General features: G+C 43.7%; 1 protein-coding gene across 1 annotated transcript in view; it reads right to left on the bottom strand.

Moving 5' to 3' along the window:
- The window catches only part of atp11b (ATPase phospholipid transporting 11B), a 168,099-nt gene that overhangs the window by 114,133 nt on the left and 28,151 nt on the right, over positions 1 to 25,815 (bottom strand). The window contains exons 5-9 of the mRNA XM_068042349.1: positions 24,562 to 24,669; positions 17,538 to 17,666; positions 3,657 to 3,760; positions 3,460 to 3,507; positions 1,711 to 1,775 (exon numbers count right to left, since the gene is read on the bottom strand). Of these exons, the coding sequence (XP_067898450.1) occupies positions 1,711 to 1,775; positions 3,460 to 3,507; positions 3,657 to 3,760; positions 17,538 to 17,666; positions 24,562 to 24,669 (454 nt within the window). The remainder of the gene's footprint in view (positions 1 to 1,710; positions 1,776 to 3,459; positions 3,508 to 3,656; positions 3,761 to 17,537; positions 17,667 to 24,561; positions 24,670 to 25,815) is intronic.

The following is a 25,815-nucleotide window of genomic DNA, read 5'->3' on the forward strand; positions in this document are numbered from 1 at the left end:
TTTATTTGTTGTTTAAAGGTACCTGGTTTGGTGAGTTTTATTTTTGGGGGTTAATAAAGTGATTAATTTGGCTAATTTCTGGTAGGTGGGAAACTTTAATAATATGCTGTGAACTGTGGAGTAGTGGGACTGAATTGACAGTGCATTACTCCCACCTTGGTCGTAAGTGTACTATCTACAAGATGCAGTGCAACAATTCGCCAAGGTTTCTTTGACAGTCCCTTCCAAACCCGTGACCTCTACCACCTAGAAGGACAAGGGCAACAAGTGCATGGGAACATCACCTGCAAGTTTCCCTCCAAATCACACACCATACTGACTCAGAACTATATCACCGTTCTTTCATTGTCGCTAGGTCAAAATCATGGAACTCCCTACCTAACAACACTGAGGGCCGACACCACACTGAGTGCAGAGCTTCAAGGAGGCAACTCACCATTGCTTTCTCAAGGGCTATTAGGGACAGGCAATAAATACTGGCCATGCCAGCAACACCCATAGTAAATAAAGCAATTGATACTGCTACTTGGATTACACCTAGCAGAGAAGAGTACCCTGAATGACTGAACTGCTCAAGCAAGACTACATGCAAACGGTCGAAAAACATTCTCTGAGCTGGGTCTCTTTCACAGGCTTTAAAAGGGGAAATTTTCTTCTATTTTATAAATGAAACCCTATACACAAACTTTAAGACTTGCTGGATGGCGCTCTCAACCTCCTCCTCCTCACCCATACTATTGGCTTTAGCCCTTCACCTACATTTATCAGAAATAGAAAATACAGCTTCTTTACTAAAGGAACTTTAAGCCTTGAGATCTGCAAGAAACAAATCCAATTACGCATATTTGTGCAGCACATTACTAACTGCTGCAGTTCAGCCATCTGTGCAACATTACCTATTTTTTCTACAACTTGCCTTAGGATGATTGAGATAGTTAAAGAACAATTAAAGTGCTTAACACCTGTATAAATATTGACCTAGTACGTCTCATAACAGGCTTTAAATCTACACTGCATGACAACTTTCTGTCCTGAGAGTTGTACTGTTTCTAATTTCTCTTAGGATGGACTGGAATATCATTCTGTAGGTTACTTCATACATCTCCAAATGGCATTATCAAGTCAAAGTGATCTTCACCAGAAATTCTTGAAAGATAAAATTTTTTAAAGTATACTTATGTAGAGCTACTGCTAGAATTGCACTGGTGCTCAGTGAACAGAAAAAAAAAACTGCTTGGGATATGTGAACACAACTGCCAGTGAATACAGGAGAATGTAAAACTAAGGAAACAAAACTGCATAATGAAGCACGCCAAGGAAAAAATGACTCTCCATAAACTCTCTCCTCATTCCTTTCCGCTCTTCCCAATGAAATATTAAAATTTGTACATAATTGAGCAAATTATAAAAGTTATCTGAAAGTCTATGGACAATCGAATTGCTCAGTTCATTCAAAGCAAAATGGTGTTTAACTCAATGCTCAATCTAATTGAGATAAATATATTCAAAGCTTGTGAAGGACACACATGGCAAGAAAAGATTTGCAACACATTTCAGATAAAAACACTAGTATAGTTTCAATTTAAATAAAATTTGAACAGGACTGAAATATAAACTGGTCTTTTTTACTGCAAATTTCATGTCGACCCTAGTCAAAAGTAATTTTATTCAATGAAGAGGATACAAAATAGTAGAAACAAATCTTAGTACCAAAAACTTCATTGGTATTTTTCAAACTTGCGCCTCTAAGTAGGAGGTTTTCTGGTCCCAGAGGTCTGAAGAAATGAAAAAAAAAAGTCATTACACTTCAGCAATGCTTCCATCTAAGCTTTACAGTCTGTCTAACAATATACAAATGTAATACTTTTTCATTGCAGAAGACATTATACATTATAGTAATAAAGGTGATTTCTGGTCTCCCATTGGATGCAGTCCTGAAAGACAACCTTAGCCCCCTTCACATTTCCCTCCAAAGAAGTGCCAAGTGGCCTTTTTCTGTGCTGTAAATTCTCTATGATTCTAAGCCATTTGTTCATTCACAAACCAAGCTCTTGCCATTCACAACCTTATGTGAATGATCACACTGACACCCTGCTCTTAGCTAAAAACTTAGCTTGCAAGTGGTGCCACATTGTCGTTACTAAACCCACCCAGCCTAATCATACTTCCAATCAACTTCTCACCCAAACCACTGCAGTGGCAGCGTGACCATCATTAAATCGCACCTTGGTCCCTCCTTCACTCCTCTGGTACTTGCTCTTACTTTGAGCACATCACCCCTTTCAACTGTTCTTTAAAATCCTAATAGGCTATTGCTCCACAAGATCCACTCCAAATTTCTCACCAAGATATCCTCCCCCTTTTCTCACTCAGCCTCTGCACAGATGCATTCCTCAACCTCACTGATTTCATACTTTATCGCAGCACCCCTTGCCCCTCTCTGCTGAATTCATTGCCCTTCTTTCCTAAACCTCTCCCTCAATATACCACCATATTCCTGGCCACTCCCTTGATTATGCCATCTCCTGTGACCACTCAATTCCCATCACCACCTCCAACCACTTCCTCGTACCTCTCACTACCTACAATCCCTACAGACTTCCAACTCTACTTCCTCCTGCTTCAGTCCCAGAATAAAACTCTTCCAGTCACTTAATCTGCACTTTCTATATCCCAGCTGCAAAGCCTTCTGCCCTCTATTTACCACAGTAGTTCTGCAATTGTTGATCTGCTTAATCCCTCCCTCAAACCTACCTTTGATGTCTTTATTTCCAGTAAAACCCTTAACTTTCTCCCATTCTGGTCAATCCTGCACCTTTGGCCTTCATTTTCATTCCAAGTCTAAATGGGGGAAGGGGGCGGGGGGGGGGGGGGGGGGGGGGAGAAAAGAGAAGGAGGACACAGAGCTGGTACAAGCACAGTGCTACCAAAGGTATCCAGAAAAGCAGTAAAACTCGAGCCCTACACTTCTGAAAGTGGAGCAGCCATTAGAAAAGTACATTATTGCAGTGACTTGAAATACCAAGGTGATAACCATATAGGAAAGTTAAATTACTTTGGTATGAATTATTTATAAATTTTGTACAGGTATAAAACTGGGCTGGGACACAATTCAAGACAGCATGTTAAAATCACTTTCAAAAAACCTTAAACATTTTGACTGGCTGCTTTTCAGGTGTTTGCTGGATGTTGTCTCCAGCTGCTTAGTAAATGGCGTGGTGAATAAGTGAAATCCATTAAGCGATCAGCACTTAAAGGATAATGTGCTCTGATTGTCTGATGACTATTTTATCCTTCGCAGTTCTGTCTTCACAAAGTATTCCCAAGCTTTCTATGTTGCCTTTTGGCAAAACTAGAAGTATTTTACAATTTCTGTCTCAAAGTTGTGGAGAATTTATAGGTAAATATATTTATGACAGAGTGCCTTTTGTAGCAAACCAGATGGTAAAATTTTCATACCGCAGTACGTCAGTTGGCTTTCCTCTTATTGTAATTTGACCAACAAATCTGTAAATAAAGAATAGTTATTAAATACTGACAGGGAAAATAGTTTTACAAAGAAAATAAAGTTAATACTAAAACTTGTTACAGAAGTAAACAGTTTCACAAATAGCAGATCAGATTCACTACAGCTCAATCATATGCTTTGATCTCACCTATACAAATCTGGTTCTGGCTGGTGACAGGTTATGACAGCCCTCAGTGTCTCTAGCTGAGTAACAGTCTGCAACTTAGCTATTTCTGGAACTGCACGATGTGTCTAAAAGAGAGCATAACAAAGCTTAAATTTTTTTTTAAAAATTGCATGAAGCCGACACTTCAATAAACTGCTTAAGCACCTAAAGGAAAGTTCAGTATCATTTTTCCTCACTGCAAGTGTTACAATGAAATTTGAGAATGTCTACCCATTGCCCCAGTTATTTTCATAAATAACATTTCACAATGATTTCTGATATGAAAGGCCACCCAGCCCATCTTAATTCATCCATCCAGAGATCAGAGCGTGCTCCCGATTTCAGAATCCAATTATTTAAAAGAAGCCTTTACTGGTTTAGGGAGGGAATCCCTAAATCCCTCCACCTTTAAGACTCTTTAAAACTACCTCTTTCACCAAAGTTTTTGTCAGCTCTCCTAATGGCTCAGCGTCCATTTAAGTATGATTATAATTCCGTGTAGTATCTCAGGACGTTTTCCAAACAATTGTAAGACCCTTGCTCCCCACCCCACCCCCACAGTGGAACATTTTTGAAGAATCTTCCCCACCTCCACACTGATCATATCGTGAAAATTTTGCAGCACCTGAAGAGTCATCCATCTACCTCACTCACCAACTCCATTACAGAGCAATGTTGGAGTTCTACCACCTCCCCACCCATCACAGGGATAGTTATTCAACCCTTTTATTACCACCACCCTCCACCCCACCCAACCACACCTATGTCAATTATTTCACCCTTTTATGTATCCCGTCCCCAGTGAGTAAATCATCATAAACATATAAATTCTTCCTCCCCCCTGCAAGTTATCACAAGTCTTCAATCGCCCATCCCCACTACAGAGCTTTCCAAGTTCTTGGAAATCTCACTCCTGCTGAACAAGTTTAGGATCCCTGCACAGCCATTCCCCATCCAAATCAAGTTATCATCATTCTCCATAGTAACGAATGGAAATCTGAATGCTCAATGAGCATAAAATTTTAACACCAGTTAACAACCTCGCCATTCCAGATACCAACATCTCCCCGCTCCCCACCAAGATTACCCACTTCTGCAAAAGTGGCATTTGTCACTGCCCGTATTCATCATGAAAATGGTAATAGCTGGAGCGTTGCTGCAGCTGTAATAATTTAATCACCAGTTAACAAACACCATTACTGGCCTAAACAGTCTCCATTTTCCTTCTCCAAGTGTATCTACCAGCCAACCCTAACCCACAAATCATCTCTACCTCTTCCTCACTGAACTCAAGTGCCAACCAGCCTCCACTCCACTCTCCCAAAATCGTTCCTGATCAACTTCCCCCTTTGAACCCTACCACCACTGGGCAGGCTTGCTGGCCAGGGCCTCCTCCCCAAAATGAACATATGTACAGAAATACAATCCTTTCTACTGAAAGCCAACCACCCCTCTATAACTGCTCATCATAGTGAGCATTCCATTCCTGTGGTCAAGCTTACATAACCACTCCTCCATGAAATATGTCTACTGGACATGACTCCCCACTCCCGGTGTTTACCAGAAGCACAATTTCCCAACAAGAAAACCATGACCTCACACAAAACAACAATCATCAGCACTCACCCATGCAGGTGAATTTTAGGCTCCTTTCACTAAGGATGAATCCTGGGTCAGCACCCCAATCCCTCTAACCCAGGTGTCTGCCTCCACTCTGGCCCTTGATTCAAAAAGTCATATGTTCAGGCCCAATTCTAGAGACTTCAGCATGCAATCTAGCTTGACACTTCAGTACAGTGCTGAGGAAGTATTGGAGGTGTCATCTTTCACGAGAAGTTGAACTAAGTCTCTTACATCCACCTGAGGGTAGGCAAACATCCCATGGCATTATTCAGAAAGAAAGAGTTCTTCCAGTATCCTGCCAACCTTGACCCTGCAACATCACAAACAGATTATCTAGTCATTTACTATATTGCTGTTTATGGGTCTTGCTATGCAAAATTGCCTGCCTTGTCTCTTACATTACAAAGGAGATTACAATTCAAAAGTAGTATTTAACTGCCTTTGAAATTCTTTGGAACATTCGGAGGTTGTGAAATGCAATATATAAATGCAAGTCCTTTTTTCTCTTCCTGCTGTCTGTCTGTCCACCCTACCTCATTCCTGCAATCTCCTCTAGCCCAGCTCCCAGCACCCCTATCGGCCTCCTCCTGCTCGCCTGCCAAAGTTCATTTCTGCCCCTATCTTTTTACTCTGCTTGGCCTGAATACTACACTTGCATCGACTTCCTGTGTGCAATGTCACAGGAGATTGATTGATTAGTACCTCTATAAGTTCACTTTGCAGATATCTCCCTTCCCAAAAAATCCAAATCTTGCCATTGTAACTCATTACAGCTTTACTTGTTGTGAGCCCTTCGTAATCCCTGTAGGATTTCCATCTCATTAACAGTGAAATCCTCGATTTTACTTAGGTGAACTTAGTTTGGTGAGGACATGCCGCTTATATCTTCCCTAGCAAAATACTGGAGGAAGTAATACAGGAAGATAGGAACAGGAGGTCATTCAACTCCTTGAGCCAGTTCTGCCATTGACTTAGATCATGGCTAGGGTAAGTACTGTAACTCAATTCACATGTCTTTGTCCCTTGTTCCATAGTCCTATTTCAAAGAACAGGGAAGTTCTCCTCAGTATCCTGGACAATATTTATCGCTTAGCCATCATCGCTTCTGGTGATTATTTGAGACACCTTGTGTACAAATTGGCTGCTGCATTTGCTTGCATTAGGATAATGACTATACTTGAAAAAAAACTTCATGGATGTAAAGTGTTTTGGGACTGCCTGAGGTTGTGTAAAGTACTAAATAAAGGCAAGTGCTTTCTTTTAGGTAGTTCTAAAGTTACATGTCTAGATAATACAAAAAATGGCAACGTGGTTGATAATAAGGAAGCTGTAAACTGCAGGAAAATATCAATGGACTCATCAGGTCGGCAAAACAGTGGCAAATGTAGTTCAACCTGGAGAAGTGTGAAGTAATGTATTTGGGGAAGGCTAACAAGGCAAGGGAATACACAATAAATGGTAGGATACTGAGAAGTGTAGAAGAATAGAGGGACTTTGCAGCGCATGTCCACAGATCTCTGAAGGTGGCTGGACAGGTAGATAAGGTGGTCAAGAAGGCAGATGGGATATTTGCCGTTATTCGCCAAGGCATAAAATATAAGAAATAAAAACAAGAAATGCTGGAACCACTCTGGCAATCTGTGGAAAGAGAAGCAGAGTTATGCTGGAACTGTATAAAACATTAGTTAGGCCACAGTTGGAGTACTGCATGCAATTCTGCTCACCCGACTATAGGAAAGATGTGATTGCACTAGAGCAGGTACATAGGTTAGTTATGATGTCGCCTGGACTGGAGAATTTTAGTTATGGAGGAAAAATTGAATAGGCCAGGGTTGTTTCTTCCTGAAACAGAGGAAGCTGAGGGGAGACCTAATTGAAGCGTATAGAATTATGGAGGACACTAGATAGATAGGAAGGTCCTATTCCCCTTGGCTGCAGGGCCCATAACCAGAGGGCATAGATTGAGGGCAAGAGGTAGGAAGTTTAGAGGGGATTTGTGGGGAAATATTTTCACCCAGAGAGTGGGGGGAGGATCTGGAACTCACTGCTTAAAAGGGTGAAAGAGGCAGAAACTCTCAACATTTACTAAGTACTTGGATAGACATTTGAAGTGCCATAACCTACAAAGCTAGGGGCCAAGAGTTGGAAAGTGGGATTAGGCTGTATGGCTACTTGTCAGTCAGCACGGACACGATGGGCCGAATGGCCTTTTTTGCTTTAAATTTCTGTGATTCCAAGATTCCATGCTGAGTTAGCTAAAGGATAGTGGAACAATTATCCTGACATCATTCTTGCAAACTACAGTCTCCAACCTCTCTTTTCTCTCCAAAGTCCTTGCACGTGTTGTCGCCTCCCAATCTGTTCCATGTTTCCTGGAACTCTATGCTTAAATCCCTCCAATCAGGTTTCTGCCCTCGCCACAGTACTGAAACAGTTCTTAAAGTCACAAATGACATCCTACGTGATCGTGACAAAGGTAAACTATCCGTCTTCATCCTTCTCGACCAGTCTACAGCCTTTGACACAAATCCCCCTCCAACGCCTCTGCACGGTCATCCCGCTGGGTGGAACTGGTCTCACTTGGTTCCAATCTTAGCTATTCGATCATAACCAGAATATCACTTGCACTTGCTTCTCTTCCTGCACCACTACCTCGTGTCCCCCAAGAATCTATCCTTAGCCCTTATTTCTCATTTACATTTCTCATTTAGATGCTGCCTGGCACCAACATCATCTGAAAGCACAGCGTTACTTTTCACATGTACGCCGACAGCTCTCAGCTGTACCTCCTCTCTCAACTCCTCCACAATTGCTAAATTATCAGCTTGCTCATCTGACATCCAGCACTGGATGAGCATAAACTTCCTCAAATTAAATACTGGACAGACTGAAGCCATTGTTTTCAGGTCTCGCTCCAAACTCCATCCCCTAGCTACCGAATCCATCCCTCTCCTTGGCAACAGTCTTAGACAAAACCAACCTGTTTACAATCTTGGTGTCACATTTGACCGAGATGAGCTTCCGACCACATACTCGTGGCCTCACGAAGACTGCCTGTTTTCACGTCCATAACATCACCCCACTTTTCCCCGTCTCAGCTCATTGGTTGGCGAACCCCTCATTCATACCATTGTTATCCCTAGATTTGACTATTCCAATGTACTCCTGGCTGGTCTCCTACATTCTACCCTGTGTAAACTTGAAGTCATTCAAAATTGTGCTGCCCATGTCTTAACTCACAGAGTTCCATTTCACCTCTCACCCTCATGCTAGCTGACCTACATGGGCTCTCAGTCAAGCAATGTCTTCATTTTAAAATACTCATCCTGTTTCAAATCCTTCCACAGCCTCGCCACTCCCTGGGCTGAATTTTTGCACAGGGTGCAGGAAATGGAAGTTGGGACTGTTTCCTAGTCCCAAACTCACCCCCAGGGGAAAACAGAATTGAGTCACAATTTTCATGGGGCAACTCCTTAATTGGTATGGAGATGGGTTTGGTGGCCAATTAGTGGCCGCAGGTGTGGGAACAGAGGTGGGCTAGCTGAAGTGCGGGCCTCATTTAAGCTCACCACGGCAGCCATTACTGCTGGGAGTGGTGAAGCAGCACAGAGAAGATGCCCATTGAGCCTTGGCTGGATTGCTGTCGCAGGAAAGCTGGAGGCCTGGCACCAGGGCAGCCCTTCTTTTTTCTGATAGCAACCTGGAGGTCAAGATAGAGGCAGTTAGGGAGAGGAGGGAGGCCCTTTTCCTGGAGGTGATAGGAAGCGGCCACCCATTCAGACCAAACAGGCCTGGGTCGAGATCACAGTCATTGTCAGCAGCAGAAGCGCTGTAAGTTGAGTCTGGACCTATGTAGGAAAAGGCTCAATAACCTCATATGCTCTGGCAAGGTGAGCGTAACCCACATTCCACAGGACAGGCCTCTGGCTATTTACCCTCCAGCAGAAACACCAGCTGAGGAGCTTCAGAGCACTTGCTGCTCCTGAACATGTGAGGACTGTGTGCCAAGGGCACTTAATGACCCCTCAGAATGGTTTAAAGCTATAGTGCCACTGAGGACCTGCCAGCACTGAAACATGCACCCTCCAAAAGAACTGGAGCAGCCATCAATGGCTACAGAGGACACCACTGCCTTACCATGCTCTTTTGTCTTTGTAGCAGAAACAGGAAAATATGCCCATGTAAGGGCCCAGAGAGACAGAGGAGTACCATACTTTCAAATCAGAGCAATGGAGGATTGAGATGGAGATAGTCAGAATCGCGGATCAAGAGGAAGTTGGTCCTGGCAAAATGGGCATTTATGGTTGAGATGGTGATTGGAGGACAATAAGCCCATCAAGAGGGTGGATTGCACTCCACTCTGTTCGACAGCATGCCAAACACTGATTTGCATTGGGAAGCCTCCGCTCTACAAGGGCTTTAGCTCTTATGATTTCTTCTAGTATCTGCCACAGATGCAGACTACCAACCTTCCAGGATCTTTCCCTCGCCCTCTGAGGCGCAGATAACAACCAAGGAACTGAAGCAGCATTATCACACCTTACAAGCGTACTATCCACCAGTGCAGATATGCCCTTAGTGGGTCCTCACACGTTTAGATAGGGTGGCACTGGGTCAGGAGTACAGCACTAGTGTGCAGGAGGAGCTGCCAGAGGTAAAGGCAGCGAGGACAGACACAGCCTTGTTCCGTTCAACACAGATGCAGGGCCTCAGGAAGCACAGGAAAAGGAGGCTCTAACTAGACCAGCAGATGTGCACCCAGACGCCAGAACTGCCTGAGGCAGTATGGGGTTATGGGCAGAGAATGGAGGAGTCCATTCAGCTCATGCGTGCCACCATGTCTCAGGGCTATGAGCACATGTGCTCCTCCATTGAGTGGCCAACCTCAGGCAGAGCCATGTGCAGCAGCACCCGGAGTGCATGCAGGAACTGTACACTGGTGTCCACAGGATGCATGCCACACTATCTAGCCCGGACCGATCAGTAGTGCAGGCGGCAGAGAGAAGTTTGGAGAGGATGCCAGTTGCGCCCCTGCTTGTGCTCCCCGCCAGCCATCTGGAGTGCCCGACAAGAGCGGAGAATGTCACCGAGGAGCATGAGGGTGCCTCCCCTCATGGGGCGCCATCATCATCCTTAGCCTCCTTGGCTCCTCTGACAATGGGAGCCACTGTGCAGCATGGCCAGTGATATAGGCTGGCTAGCAACGAGGCAGATGCAGCAGCCTGTAGAGATGCCCCCACAGACACTTCCATGAAGAGGACGATCGCCATGTACATCTGAACTGCAAAGACAGGCGAGGAGGCTGCCTCCACCTCCTCCGAGCCCACAGAGAGCACCACGTAGAAGTGGCTGAGTGCGAAGCATTGAAGGGGTCAATGGGGTGCCTATTTAATGTATCTGTGCAATTTTGCATTATGTAAATAATGACACGAAGCCACATGAGAGACGCCTTTTATTGATGGCAGCACAAGAAGAGGTATCAGATGGAGGAGGATATCAAGGGTTCCTCAATGGTGACGGTGAAGCCTTTGGACAGATGTGGTTTCTTCATTGGCAAGACTTGGTGTGCCAGAAAGCATCTTCCATGCATGTGTTAGCATAGGTGCCTCAGAGTTCTATACCATGCTCTTCATCTTGGGTCAGAGGGGCTCAGTTAAAACCTTCCTGAATAAGATGAACTCTGACATTTACGGCATCCTAACGGAGCCATTGCACCTCGCGCAGTGCCCAACCATCTCCCTCAGTGTCCTACATCCTCCTCTTCCACCTCCTGCCCTTCCAATGAGCAGTCTCCCTCCACAGCCTCACACCTTTATGGACGGCCATGTTATGGAGTGAGCAGCAGGCCACCACAATGACAAAGACCCTTGTAGGAGTGTATTACAGGACATCACCCAACTGCTCTAGGCACCAGAACCGCATCTTCAGAAGGCAGATGGCCTGCTCAATGGCGTGCCTTGTGAGCAGACGGCTTTGGTTGTAGTGCCTCTAGGCCTCCATTTGGCGCTCGAGTGGGGGCAAGTACCCATATCTTCAAGGGCTATCCTTTGTCAGCACGGATCCATCTACGTAGCTTGAGGGGTGGAGTGAAGAGATGCAGTAGCCTGGACTGGCAGAGAATGAGTCATGGTAGCTGCCGGGAAAGTGCAAGTGCACACATGGAGGAAGCTCTTCTGGTTGCAACCAGTTGAGCATTGAGGGAGCGGAAGCCCTTCCTGTTTGACGAATCGCACTGAGTAGTCAGTTGGTACCTTGATGGCTGCAAATCAATGATGCTTTGCACCTGGGGGAAAATCGGGCAATGGAGGTGAAACCCACTGCCCTCTGGGCCTCGAGGCTGACTGGATTTCAATGCACTGTCCAGCTCTGGCAAAAACGGCATCAATGAGCTGCAAGATGCAGTGGTGGGCAGCCATTTGACATTCTGGAGGGAGATGTGTGCAGGAGAGTTTAGTTTAGTTTAGAGATACAGCACTGAAACAGGCCCTTCGGCCCACCGAGTCTGTGCCGACCATCAACCACCCATTTATACTAATCCTACACTAATCCCATATTCCTACCACATCCCCACCTGTCCCTATATTCCCCTACCACCTACCTATACTAGAGGCAATTTATAATGGCCAATTTACCTATCAACCTGCAAGTCTTTTGGCTTGTGGGAGGAAACCGGAGCACCCGGAGAAAACCCACGCAGACACAGGGAGAACTTGCAAACTCCACACAGGCAGCACCCAGAATTGAACCCGGGTCGCTGGAGCTGTGAGGCTGCGGTGCTAACCACTGTGCCGCCCTAAGAGGTGAGAACTGATCCTCTGGCAGAGTCTACAGGGTCAGTAGCACGGGTGGGGGGGGGGGGGGGGGGTTGGTGAGCTGGACAGGAAGAACGAGGGAAAAAGTGAGATGCGGCAATTGTGGTTGCTGCTCATAACGGGCCAGCGCCAAGTGGCTCGATGAGACCTTCGAAGGATGCCAAGAGAGGCATATAGGGAAACTGTAAGCTTATCCAAAAGTCAAGCCTGGGACGGCATCAAGTAAGCAGGAAAGTCAAGGAATACTGAATGGTTGGTGTAGGGAACTGTGTAGGCAGAGTACCTTAGAGTGGAGAAGTGAAAGGAGGCATGACCATAGGAGAGGGGGTTCTAGGAATGGTAATTAGCAGTTAGAAATTGTACTGGAGAGGGTACGGAGGAGATTTACCAGGATGTTGCCAGGACTGGAACAATGCAGCTATGAGGAAACATTGAATAGGCTGGGGTTGTTTTCCTTGGAACAAAGGAGGCTGAAGGGAGATCTGATTGAAATGTACAAAATTTTGAGGCCTGGGTAGAGTGGAGGTGAAGGGCCTATTTACCTTAGCAGAGAGGTCAGTGACTAGGGGGCATAGATGTAAAGTGATTGGTAGAAAAATGAGAGGGGAGATGAGGAAAAGGTTTTTCACCCAGAGGATGGTGGGGGTCTGGAACTCTCTGCCTGAAAGGGTAGTTGAGGCAGAAAACTTCAACTTATTCAAAAGGAGTCTGGATATGCTTCTCAAGTGCCATAATCTGCAGGGCATGATCAAATGCTGAAAGGTGGGATTAGAATGGGTGGATGGTTTTTCGGCCAGCATAGACACGATGGGCCAAGTAGCCTCTTTCTGTACCTTAAACCTGCGATTCTAAGAAACAGCAAAAGTGGAAATAGTGATAGGCTCTGGTCTGGAACAGCAGTCATAACGCACAAGCGAATGGACACAGGAAAAGCTCCTGCTACATAGGTCTGGTTACATGTAAACCAGATAGTAAAGAGGAAGAAGAAAATAGATAGATCATAGGAAGGAGTCCAGAGTTAACGTCAGAGGTCCCATGGAGGGATAACAATGACTTCGGTAGGATGGAGTCAGCAGGGAGCATCAATGAGCTGTTGCCCGAGTTTAGAGACAGGTGAAGTGAATGAAGTCCAGAAGCTATTTGAGGGTAGGTATCGGAGGACTCAATAATGTAGGTATTTTTGGAGGAATAAGGATACAGGAAGTGAACAGTCAGTTGCAGGACCAGAAAATTGAATAAATTGGAGGACACAAAATCAGAAGCAGCAGAGGTTTGTTTCAGCCCAGGTGAGTGAATTTCTGGCCAGATACAGACTGAAGCTAGAAACCAGTATAACCACGGCCAGTCACAGGCGCAGCAGCAAACGGAGTGTCTCAGTCACAGCAACGGTGGGGAAGGGCAGTAAACTAATGAAAGTTATTTTTTAAATGGCAAAGAGCAGCAAATCAGTAACAAAAGTTGGGTCGTATATTATAGCCAGTGTAGTCTGTTACGATCAAGGTGGGAGTAATGCACTATTAATTCTGTCCCACTACTCCAAAGGTTACACATTAGTAATGTTTCCCACCTATTGTAAAAGTTAACACTATTTGTCCCCCAGAATAAAGCACACCAAACCAGGTTTCCTTAAACAGCAATATTAACTAATAAACTAAGTCTTAAACAATAATGAGATAACAATGTGAAAGGATCCTTTTCAAACTTCTTATCGTCCCTAACCCTCATGCGCACACACACACACACATTCAAGGAAAAAAAACAATAAACTGGTTTTAAAAGGATGTTTTGGTTTACAACGGTTTCTTAGGAACAATAAAATAATTAAGTTGTCACGTTCTGGGAGGATACTTCCAGGTTGCCGAGGTATCCCAGGGTCGAACAGTCACATGCCACTCGAAGTCTCTCCAGGCGAGGTTGATGAACAGTGTGTGATGGGTAGGCATTCAAGGCACTTAGTTTGCAGCAGGTGTCACACAGATCTTTCAGCAAAGGGTGTAGCAACAGGTCTGCTGGGTTTTTAAACAGCAGTCTAGCAATAGAAGCTTGCAGGATCTCCCAAAACACAAGAGGCAACAGCAATCACTCCTGAGGCAATAGGAATCTGCTCCCTTTTAAAATGCAGGGCTTCCTCTCAGCAAAAAGAGCCTTTCTCCACAGAGTACAGCAACTCCTCTTTTCCTGGGTCTTTTCTCTCTCCAGGCAGACCACAGCAAACACCTCCAATGTAGTATCTTTTTACAAGAGAGGAAAGCCTTCTTTTTCAGGAGCAGGTCTTTTTCTCTGGTCTGCAAAATACAGATCCCTGCCTGTTTGTTCTGCCTCCTGCCTGTCCAGTTCACTGGTCTTTTACAAGGCAGAAGTGAAACTGAAACTCAATCAAGTCATGTGACCAGTCATTTCCTTTGCTGTTGTTTGGAACAGGTGTCTTGCTGTTCAAACACCAAGTTTCAGCATTCAATGTTCACCGAAAATCCTTTTCCTCAGCCTTTAACACAGAATTCTCAGCTTTCAAATAAAAAAAACCTCTTATGACAAGTCCATAGCAGAAGCGCCTTCTTGATGACAACAGAAGGCCAGGAATTTGAAGCCAAATTTGAAAAGATCTAGACTTAGATTTTTCCAGATCTTTTCCACAGCTCACAGATCAAAAAAAAATATAGACTGAAGCAGGATCTTACAGTTTATTTCAATGTAGTACAGAGCAGAAACGTGGTCATGATGTCCAGAGAAGTCCCAGGAACTTGAAGCTAAATTTGAGAGAAAAATCCACGTCTTGGTCTTTTCCAAATCTTTACCAGAGCTCACAATGCAAGGTCGGGTGATGGGATTTGAAGTAACAAGACACAGGCCGTTTAAACTAACAGTAAACGAAATTTGGGCTTAAATTCACGCATTGCTGGAATCAGAGGAACTTTAACAGCAGGAGAGGGCATTTTTGGGGCAGGGGAAGGGCCAAAGAGTAACGGGTAGCAGTGGATGGCCATGAATAGACATTCATAGTGAGGAGCTCCCTAGAGAGTCAACTGCCCAGGAGCCATCTTGAATCCCAGTGCAGCCAATCCTGCAAGATCCTCCCCACCAACATCTGGAGACTGGCACCCAAGTGGGAGATGTACCAAACAGGCATACTCAGTCATATCTCTTGCAAATAACATCTCACTACTCCATCACCATCCCTGCATATGTCCCACAAAGACAGACCCACTGGAGTCTTTAAATATGACCCTAGCAAAGGCTTTCTCCGTGACACTAAGGAGTGAGATGCCTCTAATATTTGCAGATTCGTCTGGCGCCTTAGTTTCTGCATAATGTGATGATTTTGGAGTCAAGCGTCTCTTGTGGAACGAAGCCCACTCTCCAGCAGAGAAGGAGAAGGGCATAAATGCATGGCAATAGATGGGACTTTCCGTGCTTGAGCAGTTCAACTGGGATTCCATCCTTGCCTCTTCCATCCCTTCTGTTCACCAGGCGGTCTACACAAACTGACTAGATCCCACAAATCCCACCCAGACGCCCCTTGCATTGTTACAAACATCACATCGAAAATTACGCTACATTCTCACATATCTTAAACTGAACTGGTTTTGAAAACTGCAACTGTACTTACACACTGAGGTCTCATGAAAACAGGCCATTCAACCTAGCCAATCCATGCCAGCATTTACTCTCCAGACAAGTATTTAACAATAAGCAACTTTATTGAAGAAATTTCACATCACTAGGAATAGTCCATTTGACCACAGATCAGCAATGCACAAGTATTCCTAAATTGACAAGATCTAGTTCATTGAAATGCTGATTTTCTTTGGAACAAAACCTTGCACATACGTTCCCGTGGAACTCTCTTTTTAAATGAAAAAATTTAAGATAAATATATTTACAAGATAAAGTGATCAAGTAAGTAGTCCAAAATTTGAGCATTGCTGAAAAGAGACATGCTGTCAAAGCTTTTCGTCTTGCACTCATCAGGACAACCACAAGAATATCAAGAGGGAAGCAACAAATTTATACTGTATGAGGAAAGTGCTGATTGATAGAGGCATTGCCATGTGGGATGCACCAGTTTATGGTGACTGATAGTTAACTGCCAAGCTTTGTTTGAAATTGAAACCAGGAAACTTGACTCTGATTGATCAAGGCATTGCCCTAAGGAATGAACAATCAAATGGCTGTCACTTTTGTTCAGCTGAAACAGGCGCAATGTGTGTAGATGTTCTCTCTCTCTGTAAAGAACAGGGCCCTGTGTATTAATATATGTAGCTTCCAGTATGTACAAATGCACCACAGAATTCAACTGCATGAGTCGCTGAGTTCATAAGTTCAGTGAATACTGATTCACGCAATGGTGGCGGGTCAAGATCGCCACGATATAGTGCTGCAGTGCAAATACCTATGGCTTCCTTAAGTAGTACATTGGTGAATAGGCTAGCAATGTGATGTATGAATTTCAATGCCAGTGTGATGCTAGGTATGTCCCAAAGACTGGCAGATCATATCAAACAACATGTCCCTTCTGCTGTTTGCAATGCACAAGGTACAGGCCGTACACAACCAGCCCGTGTTTGCAAAACTCAAAACAACATTAGATGTGATTTCTGCGATTGGACAACGTTTGCTAAATAATCCTCAGTGTGCTAAGAATTACACTGACAACCAATTTAAGATTGTCAGTAGGGCTTGGGTGTGGCGCATGTGTGTGTACTGGAAGCTACATATATTAACACACAGGGCCCTCTTCTTTGCAGACAGAAAGAATGCGTGCAAACATTGCGCCTGTTTCAGCTAAACAAAATAAGTGACAGCTATTTGCTGGTTCATTCCTCAGGACAATGCCTTGACCAGGGTTAAGCTGTCTGGTTTAAATTTCAAACAAAGCTTGGCACCTAACTGTCAGTCACCATAAATGGGTACATTTCTCCACGGCAACGCCTCTATCAATCAGCGTTCACTTGCTCATACAGTATAAAGTTGTTTTCCCTTACATGGATTATTCTTGCAGATTGTCCTGATGAGTGCAAGACAAAAAGCTTCCACAACATCTCTATTTTCAGCAATACTCAAGTTCTGTACTAACAAACAACCAAGTCCAAAATTCTAAGTTTGTGTGCATCACAATGTGGCCTTTTACTGTATAAAAACCCCCCATAAAATCCAACTATTTGTACCCTGAAAAATACACAGCTACTTAAATTTTGTTTACAAAAGTAGAACACAGAGCTCATTTACAAAGAGCCAACTTAAAGCAGCAACGCTTGCATGCTGCAAGTCAGACTAGTTTTACATTTACAAAACTTTGTAGCAAAAAAAAGTACCATCTTAAATCCTTTAAAAATAAATTGTTGCAAATCATTTTTTCAAAGCACTCCAAAACCTCTACTTTTCATTGGCATGTTAACAAATAATTTCTTATATAAGCAAAAATGACTACCTTCAAATTTGTTTCTCCATCCAAACTCGCTGTAGTGACATAACATGTCCCGTCCTTTCGGTCAGTTGATAACAGCACTAAATCTGTGGGAAATGTTTGATCTTTTTCTATTCTGACAATGTCACCAACCTAGAAGTAGAAATAAAAGGCTAAATATTTCAATGGGAAACAACTTAAAAATTTGACAGTTTCATTATCATTTTCAACTCCAGTATTTTAGGATTTCTTTGGCTGTGGGCAACACAGACTAATCTACATTTATTACTCATCCCTAGTTGCCCTGAGAAATGATGGTGGATCACATACTTGCTTTTTGGTGATTGATTTTATAACCAAGCAGTTTGCTGGGCCATGTCAGAGGGCAGAAACAGAGTTCTGATCTATTAATACTGAAATAGTGGCTTGTTCTGTTGACTTAGTTTACACACTTGGCATGGAACAATACGTCAAGGAAACAAGGTCGACTAGGACCAATGAAGATCCCACTGCTGTCAGATCTTACACATCAAATTGCAAAGGATTATGGTGTGTATTTGGAGGACCAAGGACACACTCAGAGGCCTTTTTATCATTAAGTACAAGACTGGAGTCATAGAGAATAGACTGGGTAGAAGTGGCGTGCTCCCTTCCCTTTATACAAGCAGCTTTCATGCATACAAATCATATTTATTGACCTAAATTTCACAACATGGTGGGGTTTCAGCTCTCAACCTCTGGGTTCTAGTCCAATACCTTAATTGCTGTATTACTGTACCCATCTGTAGCCAAAGATTTGCATAGGCCATTCAGCCCCTCAGGTCTCCTCTGCTATTCAATTAGATCACAGCTGAACTGCACCCCAAGTCCATTTGTGTCATCTTTGCTCTATATCCCTCGATAGCCTAATGAAAAAAAATTCTCTCCCTCAGTCTTGGAAGCACAAATTGTCCCAGCATCCTCTTGGGAGAGTGCTCCAAATTTCTACAGACTTAACATTTCAGGTCAGTGACCCTTCATCTGATGAAAGATCACTGACCTGAAACTTTAACTCTGCTTCTCTCCCCACAGATGCTGCCAGATCTGCTGAGTATTTCCAGCATTTCTTGTTTTTACTTCAGATTTCCAGCATCTGCAGTATTTTGCTTTTATTTATCCAAATTTCTACGCTTTGTGAAAAAGTGATTCCTGAGTTTGCTCCTGAACAGCCTAGTTCTAATTTTATGATATCCCCTAATCAAACTAAATGACTTGATTAAATAATTCCATATACAAATTATACATATTGGAACATGACACATGATGTTCCCTGGTTTTCACTCTGTTTGCTTGTATCGGCCATAGCAGTGAGCAGGGGGTTACAACTGGGCTATAGAAATGAGGAAGAAACATGTAATGTTCCTGCTACTATGTGCTATCCAGTACCCTCAGCTTGAACTGCATACGTCCAGACATTGGGGAACAACAGAACTGAACTCAACTGAAGTATCCCATGGCCAAATGCCCTGCAGCACTCCTTCACTGTCCAGTTCTATATCCTTGTGTGGCTCCCTTCCTACTAGTCTTGACAAAGCCAGCATGTCTCCAGAAACAGTTTCTCCTACTTCGCATGCACCAAGACCTCTAGATTCCATTAAGGGTTTAAACTTGGTAGCTTCTTCCTTATCGATATATTGTCCGATGGCAACATTATCCACAATTACAGGCTCAGCTTTCATGTGTCCATTAGTGATACGCAGCTCAATCTCACCATGATGAGTTACAACTTCAGTGATTCTGACCACCTTCATCTTGCTCACTGACCTCACTTCCACATAGCTCAAGCCCATGTCTGTCCATCTGCTACAAACTTGTGCTAAGATCTATGCAAATAAGCGGATGTGATTGAAAAGTGAGCTGAATGTATGTGTATAAATGGAATGTCTTTAGGTACAAGTATAAACACAAGTAAATTAGCTGAATAATATTGGCGCGAGTGAGTGGGAAAAACATAGTTATATGTCTAGCTATGATTTAAAGTAATCTTTGAAAAACACTGCACAAGTTTCAAACTTGTCTCAACCAAACTGATGGAAGGTGTTGTCGCCACTGCTATTAAGCAGCTCTTATTCAGCAACCTGCTCACCAATGCTCAGTTTGGGTTCTGCCAAGACCACTCGGCTCCAGACCTCATTATAATTTTGGTCCAAATGTGGACAAAAGAGCTGAATTCCAGAGGCAAGGGGAGAGTGACTGCCCTGGACATCAAGGCAGCATTTGATCAACTATGGCATCAAGGAGCCCTAGCAAAATTGAAGTCAATGGAATCAGGGGGGAAACTCTCCACTGCTTGGAGTCATATCTAGCACAAAGGAAGATGGCTGTGGTTGTTGAAGGCCAATCATCTCAGTCCCAGAGTTTCTCAGGGTGGTGTCCTAGTGCCAAACATCTTCAGCTGCTTCGTCAATGACCTTCCCTCCAACATATGGTCAGAACTTGGGATGGTCACTGATGATTGCAGTGTTCAATTCTATTCATAACTCAGATACTGAAGCAGTTTGTGCCCACCCTGTAGCAAGACCTGGACAATATTCAGGCTTAGGCCAATAAGTGGTAAGTAACATTTGTGCCACACAAGTGCTGGGCAATGACCATCTTAAACAAGAGAGAATCTAGCCATCTTCCCTTGACAGTCAAGGGCATTACCATCACTGAATCCCCCACCATCAACATCCTGGAGTTACCATTGACCAGAAATTTAACTGGACCAGCCATATAAATACTATGACTACAAGGGCAGGTCAGAAAATGGGAATTCTGTGGCAAGCAACTCACCTCCTGACTCTCTAAAGCCTGTACACAATCTACAAGGCACAGGTCAGGAGTATGATGGAATACTTTGCCTGGATGAGTGCAGCTCCAACACCACTCAAGAAGCTCACCACCATCCAAGACAAAGCAGCCCACTTGATCAGCCCCATCCACCAACTTAAACAGTCACTCCCTCCACTACTGACAGTGACAGTAGTGCGTTCTATCTACAAGATGCACTGCAGCAACTTGCCAAGGTTCCTTTGAAAGCACCTTCCAAATCCACAACCTCTACCGCCTATAACAAGGGCAGCAGGCACATCAGAACACCACCATCCTGCCTTGGAACTATATTGCCGTTCCTTCACTGTCGCTGGGTCAAAGTCCTGGAACTCCCTCACTAACAGCACTGTGTCTGTACCTACACTACATGGGCTTCATTGATTAAAGATGATTCCATAGTCAGGGGGACAGACAGGCATTTCTGTAACTGCCATCGTGGTGTGTTGCCTCCCTGGTGCCAGGGTAAAGGTCGGCACGAAGAGGGTGCAGAATATTCTGCAGGGGAAAGGGAGCAAGACTGAAGTTGTAGTACCAACGACATAGGGAGGGCAGGTATTAAGTCCTATGGTCCAACTTACAGGAGCTAGGGAGGAAGTTGAAAGGTAGGACCTCTAAAAAGGTAGTAATTTCTGGATTACTCCCAGTGCCAGCTGCTAGCAAGAGTAGAAATGGGAAGACAGGGAGGATCAATGCGTGGCTTGAGGCATGGTGCAAGAGGGAGGGCTTCAGATTCTTGGGGAATTGGGACCAGTTCTGAGGCAGGAAGCACCTACTCAAAAGGGACAGGGACAAACGTCCTTAAGGGAAGGTTCAGTGTGGTGGGGAGGGTTTAAGCTAAATTGGCCAATGTAGCCACCAGCATGCAGAAAAAAAGAGGAATAAGGGTGTATAAAGGGAGCGTTGGATAGTACTAGAGAAGGAAGATGTCTTCTTGGTGTGTCGCTACACTTTCCCTCGCCACTGTTCCACGCAAGCTCTGACTTGAGAGTTGAAGACCTTCAGATCTTCAGGGCTGCACAGCTCTGGTAGTAGAGGGCATTCTAGCAGAGGTTTCATCATTTGGGATGCCTCTCCATAGTCAAAGTTGACAGAATTCGTTTCACTGTCCCACTTCTACATAAGGGCTATGCAACAGCCGACACCAATCCTGAGGCAATTGTAACAGCCAAGTAGGTCATGTTTCATTGGCTCCTGATGGGAGGGTATCCTCCAGGTCATTGGTCAACAGTACAGGCACACGTGTTGTCTAATCAACAAGGCAGCAGCTGTGGAGGTTACAATCTAGGGACCGGACCATATGCAAGAAGCTGCCCCTCGATTTGAGTCTCTTTGTTGCTGTCTTTTTCCTGGGAGACAGGATGACAAGGGTCAGCGGTCTGCTTTGTCCGTTCTACTCTTCATGTAACTTGCCTCCTTATCATGGGTGGAGCAATATGAGCAAACAGGTGCAGATCGGCCACTTATGTGAAGTGATTCATTTTGGTAGGAAAAACATGGAGACAAAATATAAAATAAAAGGGTACAATTCTAAAGGGGGTGCAGGAGCAGAGGGACCTGGGTGTATTTGTACATAAGTCATTGAAGGTGGCAGGACAGGTTGAGAGAGTGGTTATTAAATTGTACAGTATTCTGCGCTTTATAAATAGGGGCATAGTACAGGAACAAGGAAGTTATGTCGAACTTGTGTAAGACACAAGTTTGGCCTCAGCTGGAGTATTGCATCCAGTTCTGGGTGCTGCAGTTTAGGAAAGACGTGATGACATTGGAGAGAGTACAGAAAAGACTCAAGAATGAAATTCCTCATCCCTGGAACCAGTTATGAAGATAGATTGAAGAAGTTAGGGCTGTTTTCCTTGGAGAAGAGAAGGCCGAGAGGTGATTTGATAGAGGTATTCAAAATCATGAGGGGTCTGGACAGAGTAGATAGAGAGAAACTGTTCCCATTCGTGAAAGAATCGAGAACGAGAGGGCACAAAGTATTTGGTAAGAGAAGCAAAAGTAACATGAGGAAAAACTTTTTCACGCAGAAAGTGGTTAAGGTCTGGAATGCACTGCCTGAAAGTGTGGTGGAGGCAGGTGCAACTGAAGCATTCAAAAAAGGGAATTAGACTGTATATGAATTGCAGGGTTACGGGAAGGCGGCAGAGGAATGGAGCTAAGTAAATTGCTCTTTCAGAGAACCAGTGCAGACACGATGGGCCAAATGGCCTCCTTCTACACTAACAATTCAGTGATTCTGTAATAATCAGGGGGAAAAAAAATCTCAACACAGTTTGAGTTCATTAAGGAGAGCCAGCACGAATTTGTACATGGCAGATCATGCTTGACTAATCAATTGTATTTTTTGATGAAGTAACTGAGAAGGTTGAAGGAGATGCATGGATGTTCTCGATATGGATTGAGAAAGTATTTGACAAAGTACCACATAAATGGCTGGTTAACAACATTGAGGCTCATGGAATAGGAGGGTCAGTGTCAGCTTGGATAAAAGATTGGCTTAAGGACAGAAAACAGCGAGTCATGGCAAATGGCTGTTTTTCAAACTGGAGGATAGTAGACAGTTGTGTTCCCCAAAGTTCAGTGCTAGGTCCACTGTTAGTCGTTACAGAGTCGCCCCACTCTGGTCATCATACTATAGAAAGGATGTGAAGATCCTTGAAAGGGTGCAGAGGAGATTTACGAGAATAGTTCCAGCTATCCTGTTATCGCTAAAAGGTTAGGTTGGAGATGCTGGTGTTGTTCTCCTTGGAACAAAGGAGATTGAGGGGAGATTTGAAGAGGTGTACAAGATTTTGGCATTTAGATAATGTAGACAAGGAAAAGCTATTCCCTTTAGTTGATCGTACAAGGATTAGGAAACACAGATTTTAAGGTTTTGAGCAATAGATGTGGACGGGATACGTAGCCAGTCCTGTCGCATGTGCACATTTAACTTAAACGGACAGTAAAAGATTAAGTGGCTGTACTGCAAAGACAATTTATAAATTGACAACCACCAGAAATGCGCCAAGCTTTGTATTCCAGGAACCAACAGGACTTTTAACTGAACTCTTAAAGCAAACTGGGAACTGAAATGAAATTATTCATGCAGACACTGACATGATGGATTAACTTCATGAATATGATAACCAGGTTATAGCTGGAGCAAATCATACCACATAATGGGTTTTCAAACTTAAGTGACTGTCCTGACCACTGTACTCCTGTGCCCAAGCTGTTAACAGGACTTACAAAATTACAGCCATGGTTCCACAATGTTTGAATCGGCCTCCATTTCCAATGGAAATGTTAATCTCAAACTTGTTACCGAAGGTAAAACTCATTCACCAACCTGATCATGCTGATAAGCCCAGAATTTTCCCCATCAAAACACCTGTATGTGTTACTGGGCTATTCAAAAACTCAGGACGTGGAAGTGATCAAGTCGAGCAGTCTATAGATTGCAGCAAAAGATTAAGATCTGAAGGGGGGGTATTGTGTCAATCATTCTTACGGGTGTGACCTTTGTACTATAAGTGTGTCTTTAGGACAGACTGGGCAACATGCAAGGATAAGTGTGGGTGAACTCAATCACCTGCACAGCTGGGAACAGACTCCTGAGTGAGAGCCGGGGTGAGTAGTGTTTGAAATTAAAGAGAGTCAAAAGGGAACAGCATATGTGGGTACTGATTGAAATTAAAAGGGAACAGTGTTCCAATGTTAGTATGTTATCCATGGTACAATATCGTTAAAAGAATAACGAGTTGTGAGCCTTAACTATTTTACCTCACCTGGACAGGTTTAGGTCAGACTCTGGAATTAGAATACAAGAGGGAAAGTGTGGGTTCACCTACCTACAGATGTAAGGAAGAACTTTTTTTTTAATGCAGCGAGTTGTAATGGCTTGGAACTCCTGCCTACAAGAGTGGAGGAACTGGAAATGATTAATGATTTCAAAAAGAAATTTGATGGGCACTTGAGGGAAATAAACTTGCAGGGCTATGGGGATAAAGCAGGAGAATGAGACTGACTGGACTGCTCTACAGATAGCCAGCATGGATTTTGCCATTATGATTATGACTCTAAGACAGCTCACCACCACTTTCTCAAGAGCAATTAGGGATGGGTAATAAATGCTGGCCTTGCCAGTGACACTCACATCCCAAGAACAAATAAAACAAACTTTAATGCACAACAAAAACTGGAAAAGACTTACTCTTATGTTTTGTGATCGTGTCTGGACAAGGCAACCACTTCGAATCACATACACAGGAGTGTTATTTACTTCATTGTCTGCCTTATGTCGTAACCAATCCTCGTAGCCCTAAATAAATAAAATTTCATCATCTATTTTAGACATGAATTCAGACTTCTTGCCATGTCCATACCATTTCAGAATACAGACAAAACGCATTCTGCCAACACTGTTTAAGGATCAAATGTACCATTTATTTTCTCTTTACTAACTATTTTTGAAATGCTGTGGCACTTCCATGGTTTCAGTACAAGTTAAGTTTATAAAAATGCCTGCTGATTCAAATGTTTGTACTATTTTACCTTTTCACAACTTTGAAAAGTGCCTTACAATGGTACCTGGCATGGGCGAACAAACCACTCTGGGGCATTTAACTATAACAGTTGTCAATTAACTTGCAATTAGCTTTTTCAACTCCTTTTAAAAAGCGATGATGGGGAAAAGGAGGGAAGTACTCATTCATTTACCTTTGAAGCTTCATGCAGATTAAATATTATGCATCACCACCGATTCATGTTTCAGCTTAGATCAGATTAGTACTAGGCATTGAAAATTTAAGTAACTTTGCAGATAAATTACAATGTATATATCCAAAAATAGTCATTAAAACAGTATTCCTCTTAAATTTAGTGTGATATGCAAATAAATGTAAATGACCTCTGCATGGGGCATATATATTTGGTAACTTTGAACAAAGCATGTACAAAGCAGGATAAAACAAAGCACTTAAAACTTAAGCTGAATGTACAATGTCAGTGTGAAGCATCGCACTTCCACTAAACTTGTAGTGCAAATCTGGAATCAGGACCTGACCTTACTAAGGGGCGGCGCAGTGGTTAGCACCGCAGCCTCACAGCTCCAGCGACCCGGGTTCAATTCTGGGTACTGCCTGTGTGGAGTCTGCAAGTTCTCCCTGTGTCTGCGTGGCTTTTCTCCAGGTGCTCTGGTTTCCTCCCACAAGCCAAAAGACTTGCAGGTTGGTAGGTAAATTGGCCATTATAAATTGCCACTAGTATAGGTAGGTGGTAGGGAAATATAGGGACAGGTTGGGATGTGGTAGGAATATGGGATTAGTGTCGGATTAGTATAAATGGGTGGTTGATGGTCGGCACAGACTCGGTGGGCCGAAGGGCCTGTTTCAGTGCTGTATCTCTAAACACTAAACAAGTAGAGAGTCTCATTCTGTTTTGTCCCATATAGGTTGGGCCTTAACTT

This window comes from Heterodontus francisci, chromosome 11, assembly GCF_036365525.1.
Source record: "Heterodontus francisci isolate sHetFra1 chromosome 11, sHetFra1.hap1, whole genome shotgun sequence".
In the NCBI taxonomy this organism is placed as follows: domain Eukaryota; kingdom Metazoa; phylum Chordata; class Chondrichthyes; order Heterodontiformes; family Heterodontidae; genus Heterodontus; species Heterodontus francisci.